General features: G+C 36.0%; 1 protein-coding gene across 1 annotated transcript in view; it reads left to right on the plus strand.

Moving 5' to 3' along the window:
* Window positions 1-16354, plus strand: part of LOC131540312 (uncharacterized) — a 107679-nt gene that overhangs the window by 71442 nt on the left and 19883 nt on the right. Inside the window, exons 20-30 of the mRNA XM_058774959.1 lie at window positions 946-1115; window positions 3803-3918; window positions 4496-4659; window positions 6329-6479; window positions 8602-8670; window positions 10096-10185; window positions 10554-10694; window positions 12562-12755; window positions 12840-12925; window positions 15642-15768; window positions 16040-16136. Coding sequence (XP_058630942.1) covers window positions 946-1115; window positions 3803-3918; window positions 4496-4659; window positions 6329-6479; window positions 8602-8670; window positions 10096-10185; window positions 10554-10694; window positions 12562-12755; window positions 12840-12925; window positions 15642-15768; window positions 16040-16136 — 1405 coding nt within the window. The remainder of the gene's footprint in view (window positions 1-945; window positions 1116-3802; window positions 3919-4495; window positions 4660-6328; window positions 6480-8601; window positions 8671-10095; window positions 10186-10553; window positions 10695-12561; window positions 12756-12839; window positions 12926-15641; window positions 15769-16039; window positions 16137-16354) is intronic.

Below are 16354 nucleotides of genomic sequence, written 5' to 3' on the forward strand. Positions count from 1 at the left end.
GCAGGAGACTTCAGCAAAAGTGTCTGTTTGCTCTCCATGTTATCATATTGCAGGCTAGGAGAAATAATTAGGTATTAATATAAGATTTTTAAAGAGACCTCATTGGCAAATTTTCTGTGCTACAGGCTGAATGAAATTCTTACATGGGGAGCTTTCTTGCAGAACTAAGACAGCCAATGATTTACAAAAAATATGAGGCAGATTTTAAAGGCGAATTTAAAGCATACACTACTTTTAAAAAGTGTTATGCAGGAAGAAAGTACTGCATTGCATTACATTTTACCAATAATCTAATATGGCATAATACAGCAGAAATGAAGCAATAATCTTTAAAATAATCTATAAAAGATCCTGTGCGTTGCTGTGATATTGCCATGGTTAAGCAGAGTTGTAAGACAAAACTGCACAAACCCCCCCCTTAACCATGCCAATGTTGTGCCTTACCTTTTTTTAATAACCTGTTGTGTATAAAACCTGTTGTTTATAAAAGCAATAATATATTTTCAAGAATGTTGGTAACCAAACAGTAGCTGGTAGCCATTAACTTCCATAATAAAAATAAATAAATAAATACTATGGATGTCAGTGGCTACCAACAACTTTTGGTTGTTTGGTTACCAATAGAAGAAAGAAATTCAATTGAGGATGAGTAAATGATGGCAAAAAAATTATTTTTCATTTTTGGGTGAATTATCCCTTTTGAGCATTTGAGAAAATGAGTTAATGCTTTGTTATTAAAAACTAATTTATTCAATAAGCTATCACAGTAAACAGTTCTTACAAGTAATACAGTGAAGCTCATTAACATAACTGTACACTGTTTACAGTTGTCAAAAAATATAGCAACTTGTGTTAATATTGATTAGCTGTTAACTTTGTTGAAATCACAGCTCTCTTTTATGAAGCAGCTGTGATTTGTTCACAAATGTACCTTTTCCACCCTAGTGAGTGCCACAATTCATCTGACCGTATTAAACTGCGTGTGTGGGATGAAGATGACGATATAAAGTCTCGTGTGAAGCAGCGTCTGAAGAGGGAATCTGATGACTTTTTAGGTCAGAGCATTATCGAGGTCCGAACCCTCAGCGGAGAAATGGATGTCTGGTACAACCTTGGTATGTTTCTCTGCCTATGTATGTTTCATTGTGGAGTGTTATTGCATTTTTTTTTTTTTTAAATTAACTTTTTTTTTTTAATATTCTCTGGGGCTTTGAAAGTACAGTAGCACTCCTGATATAAAGCTGTACATGCATGACGTCAATTTGTTTAGTCTAATTTGCTGTGGGTCCTCTCTGGAATTCTGAAAAGGTTTTATGTTTTGTTCAACAAAATACAGGTGCATCTCAATAAATTATAATGTCGTGGAAAAGGTCATTTATTTCAGTAATTCAACTCAAATTGTGAAACTCATGTATTAAATAAATTCAGTGCACACAGACTGAAGTAGTTTAAGTCTTTGGTTCTTTTAATTGTGATGATTTTGGCTCACATTTAACAAAAACCCACCAATTCACGATCTCAACAAATTAGAATACTTCATAAGACCAATAAAATAAAAACATTTTTAGTGAATTGTTGGCCTTCTGGAAAGTATGTTCATTTACTATATATGTACTCAATACTTGGTAGGGGCTCCTTTTGCTTTAATTACTGCCTCAATTTGGCGTGGCATGGAGGTGATCAGTTTGTGGCACTGCTGAGGTGGTATGGAAGCCCAGGTTTCTTTGACAGTGGCCTTCAGCTCATCTGCATTTTTTGGTCTCTTGTTTCTCATTTTCCTCTTGACAATACCCCATAGTTTCTCTATGGGGCTCAGGTCTGGTGAGTTTGCTGGCCGCCAGTCAAGCACACCAACACCATGGTCATTTAACCAACTTTTGGTGCTTTTGGCAGTGTGGGCAGGTGCCAAATCCTGCTGGAAAATGAAATCAGCATCTTTAAAAAGCTGGTCAGCAGAAGGAAGCATGAAGTGCTCCAAAATTTCTTGGTAAACAGGTGCAGTGACTTTGGGTTTTCAAAAAACACAATGGACCAACACCAGCAGATGACATTGCACCCCAAATCATCACAGACTGTGGAAACTTAACACTGCACTTCAAGCAACTTGGGCTATGAGCTTCTCCACCCTTCCTCCAGACTCTAGGACCTTGGTTTCCAAATGAAATACAAAACTTGCTCTCATCTGAAAACAGGACTTTGGACCACTGGGCAACAGTCCAGTTCTTCTTCTCCTTAGCCCAGGTAAGACACCTCTGACGTTGTCTGTGGTTCAGGAGTGGCTTAACAAGAGGAATACGACAACTGTAGCCAAATTCCTCGACACGTCTGTGTGTGGTGGCTCTTGATGCCTTGACCCCAGCTTCAGTCCATTCCTTGTGAAGTTCACCCAAATTCTTGAATCGATTTTGCTTGACAATCCTCATAAGGCTGCGGTTCTCTCGGTTGGTTGTGCACCTTTTTCTTCCACGCTTTTTCCTTCCACTCAACTTTCTGTTAACATGCTTGGATACAGCACTCTGTGAACAGCCAGCTTATTTGGCAATGAATGTCTGTGGCTTACCCTCCTTGTGAAGGGTGTCAATGATTGTCGTCTGGACAACTGTCAGATCAGCAATCTTCCCCATGATTGTGTAGCCTAGTGAACCAAACTGAGAGACCATTTTGAAGGCTCAGGAAACCTTTGCAGGTGTTTTGAGTTGATTAGCTGATTGGCATGTCACCATATTCTAATTTGTTGAGATAGTGAATTGGTGGGTTTTTGTTAAATGTGAGCCAAAATCATCACAATTAAAAGAACCAAAGACTTAAACTACGTCAGTCTGTGTGCATTGAATTTATTTTAATACACGAGTTTCACAATTTGAGTTGAATTACTGAAATAAATGAACTTTTCCACGACATTCTAATTTATTGAGATGCACCTGTAAATTGCACGCTGAATTGAAACATGAATTTTGAAACCTTCATGTGCTTTAATGCAAGTTGTTAAAAAAAAAATGAAAGCTGAAGTTGCTCCAGAAGGGCTAATGAAGACCTTATTTTTCTCATAAATCTAAAACTGATATTTGAAGAACCCATTAGAAATTCTCAAGGGAACCCATGACTAGACAATGGTAATTTTCTTAAGAGTTTTAGGACTACAAGCTGAATGGCTCCAATGTAGGCTGTCACACAAGAAATGAAACCATCTGTCTGTTTAAGTGTTGCAGTTGCCGTGCAGGTCATAAATGATCTATGCCTAAAATATCAACTGTAATTCTTAAGGTTGTAATAAGCCTGATCCCATAAAAATCCTATAATGGAATGATTTGCATGCATTTAGATCAAAGGTAAGATTGTAACTGTGAAATATGCCAAATTTTGCTTTATTTTATTCATGAAAACTTGCATAATGAATTGAATATGTCAAACAATGGTGCTGGTCCTTTTAAAGTCAAGTCAGATGGTCTACAGCCACAAGGCTGCTTCTCTCTTTGCATAATAATGTTACAGAAATGAGAAAGTTGTTCTTCAGTTTTTCATTAGAGCTCAGTACATTTGTCTATTCTGTTCTGTAAAATGATTTCTAAAACAATACATTGTGTCTAATGGAACTATTCAGTATTATTATTTATTTTAAAATCTTGAGTTTGATATCTTTACATTTGAAGATACTGTTTGTTTTCTCTTGAAAAAAAAAATGGATTAAATGTTACTGCATCTACTACTATACTTGGATCAAGGGTCACCACCATTACGAGATGCGATGAATGAAGAATTGTCTTTCATATCAGATATGTAATGGCCATGTGTTATCTTGCAGAAAAACGCACAGACAAGTCAGCGGTATCAGGGGCCATCAGACTGCAGATAAGTGTGGAAATTAAAGGAGAAGAGAAAGTGGCCCCTTATCATGTTCAGTACACCAGTTTGCACGAGGTAAACCAAAAAATGCGGGGTTAAGTTTTTAAAAAAATAATTTACTATTATTCAGTGAGGATGCATTACATTAGGTAATCAAAAGTTACCATAATGATCTTCATATTGTTAAAAAATATTTATATTTGAAATAAATGCTGTTTTGAACTAATCATTGTAGAATGCATCATGGTTTCCACAGCAGCACAACTGTTTACAACACTGAAAATAATGCAAAATACTGAGCAGCAAATCAGTATTTTAGAATGATTTCTGAAGGATCAGGTGACACTTAAGACTGGAGTAATGATGCTGAAAATTCAGCTTTGCATCACAGGATTGAATGACATTTTAAAATATAATAAAACACGCATTTTAAATTGCAATTTTATTGTACAATTTTAACTGAAGTTTTCATCAAATAAATGCAGCCTTGGTGAGAAAAAGGCTGTGAAAATATTACAAATCTTAATAAAATCTGATCCTAACATAAATCATATCTAAAATATGAACTGTATGCTTGAAAGCAAACAACACACAATCATTCCTATAGCAAAGCACATCACTGAGCATCTTTCTCCCTCTCTTTTTTTTGTAGAATTTTTTTCACTTTGTGACAGACATTGAAGGACAAGGTGTGGTGAAGTTGCCCGCGGCACGAGGAGATGATGCCTGGAAGGTCTACTTTGATGAGGTTGCTCAGGATATTGTAGACGAATTTGCCATGCGCTATGGAATAGAATCCATCTATCAGGCCATGACGTAAGCCCTGGAGCATTTTGTCTGTATTCTAATAGGAATTATCTGCTAACCACATCAATGCCCATCAATAATCAGTCAGTCTTAAGACCTATTAATCCTATTAAACGCATTAATCCTGATTAGGTATTTAAATGGTGGGAATGTAGTAATTGCTCGCCCTCATGTCGTTCCAAACCCGTAAGACCTTTGTTCATCTTCGGAACACAAATTAAGATATTTTTGATGAAATCCGAGAGCTTTCTGACCCTGCATAGACAGCAGTGGCGCGGGAAGATGTTTTAGGTTGGGGGTGCTGTACGCGCACACGCGGGGGGTGGGGGAGGGGGGTGTTGCGATAGAGGCTATTTACACTAAGTGAAAATAGCAGTATTATTCTTTAGTGATATGCTATTTACACAGTGCAAATAGCTTTAGATTATATTTATTCTATGTTAAAATAGCAGGATCCTGCTAATTACTTCTTGCAAATATTGAATAAAAGGGTGATTAATTGTGGCGAAAAACATTATTAGAGAAAAACATTACTTATTGCAAATAGTGGCAATTATCTGCACCTCTGCATTGTAATACATTATAAAATAGTATGCAATAACTTATTGAGTGTAATTTTTTAAGTTTATTTCAAATTATTAAATGGATGCCACCTTATTGGGACAAAAGCTCTCCCTACACTTACCCTAACCCTACCCGATACTTTATTTTCAACTTTTTGATTATTTCCTTCATTTTTATTAAAACACAAATGCTTTTCTGATGTGATTTTGAAATTTAAAAAGGTAGAAAAAAAGTTCGCCAAAAGGCAGATTCGGACCCCGGTCGATCGTGTCAAAAGAAGCGTAACACACGCTTTACTATCTGCGCCACTGAATCTAACAAGTAACTACCGTCTTTTGCAAATTTGACTATCCTAACCATACGTTTGTGGGTGGAGTTAGTGTAAATAGCCTCTTCCAACAACATGGCTATTTGCACTTAAATAGACACTTTTTTTTATTTTTTATATTCCCAACAATTAAACAGTTGCCCACAGAAAAAAACAGGGGGTGCTGCAGCACCCTCAGCACCCCCACTTCCCGCGCCTCTGATAGACAGCATGTTCAAGACCCAGAAAGGTACGAATGCACATCGAAGACTGACACGGAAGAGTTTTATCGTGTTTGCACATAAAAAGTATTCATGTAGCATCGTAAAATCACTGTTGAAACACTGCTGTCCTTACTACGTTTTTGGGCCTTGAATGTGGTAGTTGCATTGCTGTCTATGCAGGGTCAGAAAGCTCTCAGATTTCATAAAAAATATCTTAATTTGTGTTCTGAAGATGAATGAAGGTCTTATGGGTTTGGAACTACATGAGCATAAATAATGACAGAATGTTCATTTTTTGGTGAACTATCCCTTTAATTATAAATAATTCTGATAAATAAATCGATACTAACCTAGACTTCTGTCTATTCAATAGTGGGACTTGTTTTGGTGAGAGGCAGTCAATCACAATAGAAGGACTGACTTGTTGTTTATGAGATGAGAAGTCCAGATACTCATATTTATTAAAGGAAATGAATATCAGATATGTGATATCAGTGGTTAAGTAATAATAGTAAATGTCACTCTTCGAATAATAAAAGCATTCTCAATTTCTTACTGGATGTCTCTGTCTGTCCACCTGTAGGCATTTTGCATGTCTGTCCTATAAATACATGCTGCCTGGTGTTCCTGCGGTAATGAGCACACTCCTGGCCAACATCAACGCATTCTACGCTCATCCCACCTCAGTCACCAATGTCTCCGCCTGTGACCGCTTCACTGCCTCCAACTTTGGGGTAATACTAACTTAGCATCACACACAGCCAATATAGCCCAACCAAAGGATGGTTTAGGGTTTGATTGTTCTGAGCAGCTTTACTGTCGATGGACCCAGGGAATAATGACAAAAATAGTGATGTAGCTTTACTTTTTCTTTGTTACTAAATGAAAAAGTTCCTTGTTATTAGAAAAGCTACAATATTTTGAATACAGCTGTGCTTTTGTATAAATGTGCAAACATTTGAAAGAAATAATTTTATTCAATAAGCATGCATAAAGTGACAAAGAAATAAAAAGATTTCTAAAAGATTTATATTTGAAATAATTGTTCAAATAAATTCCTTTCATCTTTGTATTCATGAAAGCATCTTGAAAAAATGTTGCCATTTCCACAAAAACGTCACAACGGTTTTCAGCATTGGTAATATAAGAAATTATATTTCCATGGTAATATACCAAATTAATTATAAGGATTATGTGATCCTGAAGACTAGAGTAATGGCTGCTGAAACCATAGGAGTAAATTATATTAAAATATATATTAAATAGACATATAGATTAATATTAAATATTTATTAAATATATATTAAAACATTTATTTTATATAATAATATTACAGTTAGTGGTCGACCGATATATCGGCCGATATTTGGCGTTTTTTCAAATATCGCCATCGGCCGATAAGTTTATTTTTTTATTTTGACGGCACAACGGACTTTTATTTTCACACAGTGCTCACATTCTCCCTCTTGCTTGCTGTTGTTAACAGTTCTGTCTAATACAGATATAAGTCTGTCTAATAATCTGATAGAACTGTTAAACAAAAGAATTAAAAGGTATACAAAAAAGTATTATAACGATTGCTTTTATGTTATTAGTAATAGAAAGGCAGACATTAGAGAGTTCAGCTTCACTGGAGATGGGCGATCGACAAACTTTAAACTCGTGATTTCAAATTATGCTGCTGCTTCATGCTTTTGCCCACTGCCATATTCATGTCATTTTCACTGTGTGCTGTATGTAAAATGAGTGTTACCTTGGCTTTATTTGAAAAAAATATGATTCCCAATGCACACAAACATCCCAGAATACGGAGTTGGTTACAGTGTTTTATTTCCTTTTTAATTATATTTTTATTAAATATTTATTCATTTGTGAAAAGTACTTTGTCATCTAAAGTATAATTGTTTATTTTACACATTTATTTTTTTTAATCCATTTTCAAATTATTTAAAATATCTTAAATATTAATTAATAAATACAATTCCAAGATATCGGCATCGGCTGTCAAAACCCAATATCGGTCGACCACTAATTACAGTTTTTAATGTATTTTTAAAAATCATTCAATGTAAAATATGATAAATACATTTAAAATTTGGATCAACCCTAAACTTTTGAACAGTAGTCTGAATTACTGAGTAGTTTAATGATACTGATGCATACGATATAATCTGAAAAATCCCCACAGCTAATGCACGGACTAACTGATGATCTGTCTTCAACATGTAAACACAGAAAAGCGGAGTGATAAACACATTGAAAAGTACCTGTTGTACCTGAAATACCTGTTGTATAATGTCACATTTGATCACAGACTGATAGTGAGTTTGATTTGTTATAATCAGAGGCTCTCATACGACACAGCTGAAGATGATATCATGCCAGCTCATCCTATCAAAGCATAAATACAGCTGCTTGGAAACTCTCCAATTCCCTCCTTTTCTTGTACTGGACCCTTCTGCTGTAGGAGTCTTGCTCATACAAGGATTTTGAAAAGATCCAGCATGGTGAATAACTGAGACCTTGTCAGTGTCCCTGAACCTTTGATTCCCTTTCAGGTTTTCTTATTGCCATCAGACGGATTTATCCAAAAGCCTGTCTGTGGTGTGTTTGTACAGTATGTTTTTGTTCATGTGCGTATGCGTGTCCACGCTCTGTGTCCTTGGCTCAAGGTCTAGATTCCATTCAAAGTGAGATTGGTGTCACAGGAACACATCTTGTGGGGCTAGTTTTTGCTCTTACTCCATAACTAAATCATACTTTGCCTTTCAAAACACAGAAAGAAACAGCTGAAACTGCTTTTTCGTTTGTTAAATTTTATGTACTACTGACTAATTTTTCTCTCTGTTAATGCAGAAAGATCGCTTTGTTAGACTGCTGGATCAGCTCCATAACTCTCTCCGAATTGACCTGTCAACATACAGAGTAAGTATTCATCATGTTCATTACCTTAATTTAATCTACAGGCAGATTTTATGAAGTCTAGGATGGTGTGGTGTAAAACTAATTACAGCTTAGTTGGAAAATGACGCACATTAGAAAAATAGTTTGCTTACACATGTTGTTATTTATCTTCGCTTTGTTATTTTTTTGTCATCCCATTTTATTCTTTGTTGTCATACTGCATCTTATATTTCTCAAGCTCTTCACTGAAACTGTTGTCTCCTTGGTAAACTTTTGAAGATGTTTTTTATTAGGGCTGGCGGTTATTTATTTATTTAATACTGATAGATCTTTAGTCATGAAGTCATTAATCTTTAAAACATTTAATTATTTTATAATCACCACAACCAGAAAAAGCTTTATTGCCAAGTATATTTGCACATACAAGGAATTTGTTTTGGTGACAACGACATACAGATAATAAAAAATAAAGATATGTGAGTAAAATACATGTATATTACATACAAAATTTGTATGTACAAGTGTTCTGTCCATCCATCCATTCTTCAAGCTACTTGTCCTCTGTAGGGTCACAGGGATGCTGGAGCCTTGGGCTAGCATCTCGGGCAGCATATTTTACTTTATTATTATTATTATTATTATTATTATTATTAATCGATTTTATGATTTAACATTGAGGTCATGGAAAAGAATAAAACCATGCAATTTATGCATAATGGTCATTTCTGCAAAATGTTTGAATGTTACATTCATGTAAGTGGAAAAAAGAATTTTGTAAAATTCTAATGTTTTATGCACAAATCATGATACGCCGATCAGTTTACATATGTACGCACATTTATTTATTTGTTTATTTAGAATTATGTGTTTCAGAACTATGTTCATTATAGTGCAGTCTGAGATGCAGCTGATCATAGTCAGGTCTATATATATATATATATATATATATATATATATATATATATATATATATATATATATATATATATATATATATATATATATATATATATATATATATATATATATATATATATATATATATATATATATATATATATACACACATACATATATACATATATATACATACATATATACATACATACATATACATACATACATATATATACATATATATACATATATATATATATATATATATATATATATATATATATATATATATATATATATATATATATATATATATATGTATATATATATATATATATATATATGTTTTTCCACTGGTTTTGGGAGTGTCTAGCATGTATACATTTTATAAAGATTTATAGACTTGATCAGTAAACATTGTCCGTGTGCATATATAAGTGTGCGTTGTTCGTGTTTGTTACTTCTCCTCAAGTATTCATTTCACCAACGTCATACTGTGCTTCTCACTCAAGCTTCCTGTGATCTTCATTCTGTCCCTTTGATCTCCAGAATAATTTCCCAGCCAGCAGTAAACCACGTCTAGCAGATCTCAGATCCACAGTGGATTTGCTGACCAGCATTACATTCTTCAGACTGAAGGTAAGATAACGTAGCTCTAAATCAGATCAGGCAATGGCATGCTGTAGTGCTCTTCTTGTTGTTTTATACAGGGATGTAGGTCTTATTTGTAATACATATATTGAGTGACAGATCCTATAGAGATGAGTAATTCAATTGTGTTTCATATATTCTTGAGTAAACGCTCAGTCATTTCTCTCTGCCTGAGTTCATACAGTAGAAGAGGATAATAGAAGGTTTGAGATGAAGATTGATTTCTTTGTGCTGTAAGAGAGAGGCTTTTGTGCGGGCTTTCATAACGGAGATTAGTCACTATTGATTTGTTAGCGGGTGTTACATTGTTTTTATATAGATGTATTCTTGTCTTCTCTGGTGCCCCCTGTGTCCAGGTTCTGGAATTGCAGTCTCCCCCGCGTGCTGCCCATGTGGTCAGGGACTGTGTGAAAGCATGCCTCAACTCCACTTATGAGTACATCTTTAACAACTGCCAAGAGCTGTACAACAGACAGTTCCAGCCGGCCATAGAGCCTGTGAGTAAATACATTAGCGTCATGCACAGGTGTGAGTTTGCATACACACAGATGGGATGTGTACGCTTGTGTTTGGCAGTAAGTTTGGATATCTCTGTTTAGATGATGTCATTATCAGAGGTTGAATTTCTCATGGGTAATACCAGCATTTCAACATGAGACATCAGCCTGAAATGAGTAATATTTCATAGAATTTATCTGTTACCATAGAGACCACGTTTGTTCATAAAGGTCAGGCCCATGAATCATCAATTCTGAGTTTCTTTCATAGACTTTTAAAGAGACTATCTATCTATCTATCTATCTGTCTATCTGTCTATCTGTCTGTCTATCTATCTATGTGTCTGTCTATCTGTCGTTGTGTCTGTCTGTCGTTGTCTGTCATTGTGTGTGTGTGTGTCTGTCTGTTGTTGTCTGTCTGTTCTCTGTTGTGTCTGTCTGTCTGTCGTTGTGTCTGTCTGTCTGTCTGTGTTTGTTTGTTTGTTTGTTTGTTTATTTGACAAAGTAGTGAATACACTCAATTCCTCAAGGATAACACAAAGTTTAAATTAAAACTTGTTTCCATTGTGGTCCTTGATGTAAAGCACAATTCTGTCATTCTATCTATCGTTGTGTCTGTCTGTCTATTGTTCTGTCATTCTATCCGTCATTGTGTCTGTCGTTGTGACTGTCTGTCTATTGTTCTGTCATTCTATCTGTCGCTGTATCTGTCTGTCGCTGTGTCTGTCTGTCGCTGTGTCTGTCTGTCGCTGTGTCTGTCTGTCGCTGTGTCTGTCTGTCGCTGTGTCTGTCTGTCGCTGTGTCTGTCTGTCGCTGTGTCTGTCTGTCGCTGTGTCTGTCTGTCGCTGTGTCTGTCGCTGTGTCTGTCGCTGTGTCTGTCGCTGTGTCTGTCGCTGTGTCTGTCGCTGTGTCTGTCGCTGTGTCTGTCGCTGTGTCTGTCGCTGTGTCTGTCTATTGTTCTGTCATTCTATCTGTCGCTGTGTCTGTCTGTCGTTGTGTCTGTCTATTGTTCTGTCATTCTATCTGTCGTTGTGTCTGTCGTTGTGTCTGTCGTTGTGTCTGTCGTTGTGTCTGTCGTTGTGTCTGTCGTTGTGTCTGTCGTTGTGTCTGTCGTTGTCTGTCGTTGTGTCTGTCGTTGTGTCTGTCGTTGTGTCTGTCTAGTGTTCTGTCGTTGTGTCTGTCGTTGTGTCTGTCGTTGTCTCTGTCGTTGTCTCTGTCGTTGTCTGTCTATTGGTCTGTCGTTGTGTCTGTCGTTGTGTCTGTCGTTGTGTCTGTCGTTGTGTCTGTCGTTGTGTCTGTCGTTGTGTCTGTCGTTGTGTCTGTCTATTGTTCTGTCATTCTATCTGTCGTTGTGTCTGTCTGTCGTTCTATTTGTTTGTTTGTTTGTTTATTTGACAAAGTAGTGAATACACTCAATTCCTCAAGGATAACACAGTTTAAAATGAAACTTGTTTCCATTGTGGTCCTTGATGTAAAGCACATACATTTCTATCTATCGTTATTTCTGTCTGTCGTTGTGTCTGTGTTGTTCTGTCACTTTTATGCCATTTCTGTTTTGTCATGTTGTTTTATGTCGTTTTGTCATTCTGTATGTTGTTTTTTTATCTTATCTTTCTATATTTTGTTTTCTGTATCTATCTTTTTGTTGTTAACTGGTTATTTTATCTGTTGTTTTGTCTGACTGTCATTCTGTCTAATGTTCTGTCATTTTGTCTTACATTTTATGTTGTTCCTTCTCTTGTTTTGTCTGTTATTTTATCTGTTGTTCTAGCTACCTGTTTATCTATCTTTATCTGTCCATCTATCTATTGTTCTTTCGTTCTATCATTTTGTGCCTGTTGTATCATGCAATTGTTCTATACAACAGAAACCACAAGAAAAGAAAGAGGGAGAAGAGGGTGAAGAAGAGGAAGACGAGAAGGATAAGAAGGAGGAGGAAAATGCTGCTGTAGAGGAACCAGGACCAAGCATACAGAATTTGGACTTCTGGCCCAAACTCATCACCTTAATAGTTTCCATCATAGAGGAGGACAGGAACTCCTACAGCTCCATCATAAATCAGTCAGTCACTGCGCAGAGACACACACACAATATCACACGCAAACACACAGAGCTGTTATGTTTGACCCGGTGTGTCCTGTGCAGGTTTTCTCAGGAGCTGAATGTGGGGAAGGTCAGTGCTGAGGTCATGTGGACACTCTTCGCTCAGGACATGAAGTATGCACTGGAAGGTATGAAGAAATATACATTTATATGTATGGGATGCATGTTTGCCCTTAAAGGGGGTCATGAACTGAGAAACCAAAATTCCCTTGATCTTTTGACATATTCATTGTACTATAAAAACATCCTGAACATTTTAGAACTGAAAACTTTCTTGTTAGTCTAAAAACAGCTTATATTGAAGGCAGTCTGCCAAAAATGACAGATTGTGGAATGTATGACTGATGTAATAGTGTGGCTAAACACCGCTCTGTGTTTAGCCCCTCCCACCGATTCACGCATGTAGTGTAAATAACGAGAAGAAAACACATGTCTACGCAGAAATCAAACGATAAAGAATGCTCTGATGACAACAGGACGCTGTACATTGCCAAGTTGTGGAAAATCACGGTCTTTGCATCACTTTCCTTCTGAACCCAACATTTGGAAAAAGTGGATAAACTTTATTTTTAATGAAGTTCCAGACCACGTCAGTAAGAACTTGGTCCTTTGTTTATTTATTAATTTTATCGTGGATTCGTTTACAACATAGCACAACTTGACGTGGGATTTTCAGAAAGATTTAAACAAAAGATGATGCTGTTCCGACTATATTGGATCAACACACAAGTGTGAGAAAGTTTAACCTAAATCACAGCAGCGTCCATCTGTAAAGGATATAGGCTGTCAAACATACACAACTATTAGCCAATCACAGCAGTGGGCATTTGTTTCCGATTCTACAATCCACCACGTCTATTCAAATGGAGAGTTCTGATTAGGGGGGGTTAAAAACAGGACAGAAAATATCCTATTACTTCTAAATTATGTTTTTTGATGTAAAAATCTTGATAACATTGTAAGTGGACCTCAGAGAACAGTACAAAATAATAAAAAAGGCAGTTCATGACCCCTTTGAAGTATGTCTGTGTTCACTACAAATTTATTTGAGATTACTCCTAACATCATTCCAACTTTCCTTTTTTCGGTCTCTGTCTTCAGTTCTTAATCATATCGTCTACAAACATGGGAAGAATGGTAAAGGTCATAATGCTATAAGGCCCTTTGGAGTCATGAGAGTGTGAACTTGGACATGCGTTTCTTGTTATAGATGCAAGGTTGCACGCTAATTAATGTGTTTCCTCAAAGGGGGCATTATCTTCACTTTTGTAACTTTTTTTTTGTTTTTGTTTTTTTTTTACACCCTTTTTTATGTTAATTAACATTTCTTTGCATATAGTTTAGTTTACGTGAACATATTCCATCGCCAGTTCTTTGACCCTTGAATTAATCTAGCCATTTTTACTACTGTACCTTTGAGAAGTAATGTGAATTTGCAATTGAAATGAGTTGTGATTCCAACATATTAGGCACTGAATCATCATTTAAAAACAGCTTCTATAGCTTTGATACCAAGTGGAATGTTAGTAGAGTTAAGGTGATCAAGTACAACATCTGCCTTATGTCCTCCTTACTACCTCACCACGATTATGTGGGCCAAATTGCTGAGTGCTGAATAATAAATATGGCCGGTGTTGTGTTAATGTGTTCATTCTTGTGACTATGCACATGAATGACTTTTTTTTGCAGTTTAGTTTAAATAATTTTCAGGGTGGGCAGGGGAGAGGGAGCTTTGCATTGTTAAGGTTTCATTTCAAAAGAGCAAAGCAAATCCTGTTTTCGATGATAAAACCCCTTTAAAGGTTCAAAGCACTCTTTTTGGTCTGAAGTCCTCACTCTCTCATTGCTACAGCAGAGTTAGAGAATAGAACCCTCTGGTTTCCTTTTAGATCTTCCAAGTAGGAGTAAACTAGAATTAGACTCCTCATTGAAAAAATTTTCTTTTCCTTTTGATCCCAGCATCCTTTATTGAAACCACCTCTTTCATTGCACACCTGCACTTTTTTCTGTTCTTCCTCAAGTGTTCATCTTCATCTCTCCATTCTCTCCTGCCTTGTTTTCTTGATTTTAGCACCTGCCACATTCCATATTCGCAGACTTGATTTTTATGCTGGTAAGACATACTGTATGGTTAAGTCTCTGTGAGAGTTTGTGTGCGCACATGTAAACTAATGTTCAAAAACGTTTGCGGCTTGGTAAGATTTTTTGATGTATTTTAAAAAAGTCTCCCCAAGGCTGCATTGAATTTATCAAAATGAAATATAAATAAAAATGTATTTCTGTTATGTTAAAGCTGAATTTTTAGCAGCCATTTCTTAATTTTTTATTATTGTATTTTTATTTTTTTGTATTTTACTTTTTATGAATGATTTTTAGCAGCTTTATTATTATTATCAGTGTTGAAAACTGTTTAATATTTTTGTGGAAACCATTATACGTTTTTACATTGGGAATGTAATTCTGAATATAAAATTCAAAAGAACAGGCATTTATTTGAAATAGATTCTTTTTTTGTAACAATGTGAAATCCTTTACTGTCACTTTTGATCAATTTAATGCATCCTTGCTAAATAAATGTATTAATTTATTATTATTTTTTTAAATCATACAGCCTTCAAACTTCTGAATCGTAGTGTATGTGTGTAAAATGCATTTCTAAACATTAGCCTCTGTGAGTGAGTACAGCTAGATAGACAAAACAGTTCGTTCTTGGTCTATAGCTCGTTGAAGAATACATATGTTGAAGCTGAAGGAGAGTAAATGTTTACTCTCATGAAATGTGTGAAATTCATGACAAGGTAAGATGAAATTAAATCCGTTGACTCACGCTTGTTGTTTCCCCAGAGCATGAGAAGCTGAGGTTGTGTAAAAGTGCGGACTACATGAATCTGCATTTCAAAGTCAAATGGCTCTACAATGAATACGTCCATGACCTGCCCGCCTTCTCCGACACCGTCCCAGAATACCCATCGTGAGTCACGCTGCTTCTAAAACTCTTCCAGAGCATCTTTAGCTAAACTTTTCTCTCTTTTCTTCAAATAACCTGCAGTTTGTTCTTCTTTTGAGTAGTTTTATGTTCTCACTCACACACTGTCATCACCTGCAGTCCCAAATCGACTAGGATCCCTAGTTGATGCGTTCCTCTGCGGTTTAAATGTTCTTGACCACTTGCTGCTTCGCTGCCCTCCTGCTTTATTCCTCCTCCTGTTTCTCTACATTTCTTTTTCATTTCCCATCTGTAGGTGGTTTCTGCCATTTGTTCTCCAGTGGCTGGCTGAGAATGAGGAAGTGTCGATGGAGTTTATGCATGGAGCCCTTGAGAGGGATAAAAGAGAGGGGGTATGGTTCAGAAACTGCAGTATAGCCTTTCTGTGTGGTCTGCTCTCTTATATATGGCTTCTTCGCTCTTGGTCTAACAGGCTTTAAAACAAGCCTTGTCAAACTAAATTGCTGCTTTCTGTCTACTACCTTTTAGAGGGATGATTTTTCTTCAAATTCATAGATGTTTTCTTTTAGTTATGTAAAGGGCAAATTTAAATGGTTTTGAGAAATGCTTT

Source organism: Onychostoma macrolepis, chromosome 05 (genome assembly GCF_012432095.1).
Source record: "Onychostoma macrolepis isolate SWU-2019 chromosome 05, ASM1243209v1, whole genome shotgun sequence".
Lineage (NCBI taxonomy): Eukaryota > Metazoa > Chordata > Actinopteri > Cypriniformes > Cyprinidae > Onychostoma > Onychostoma macrolepis.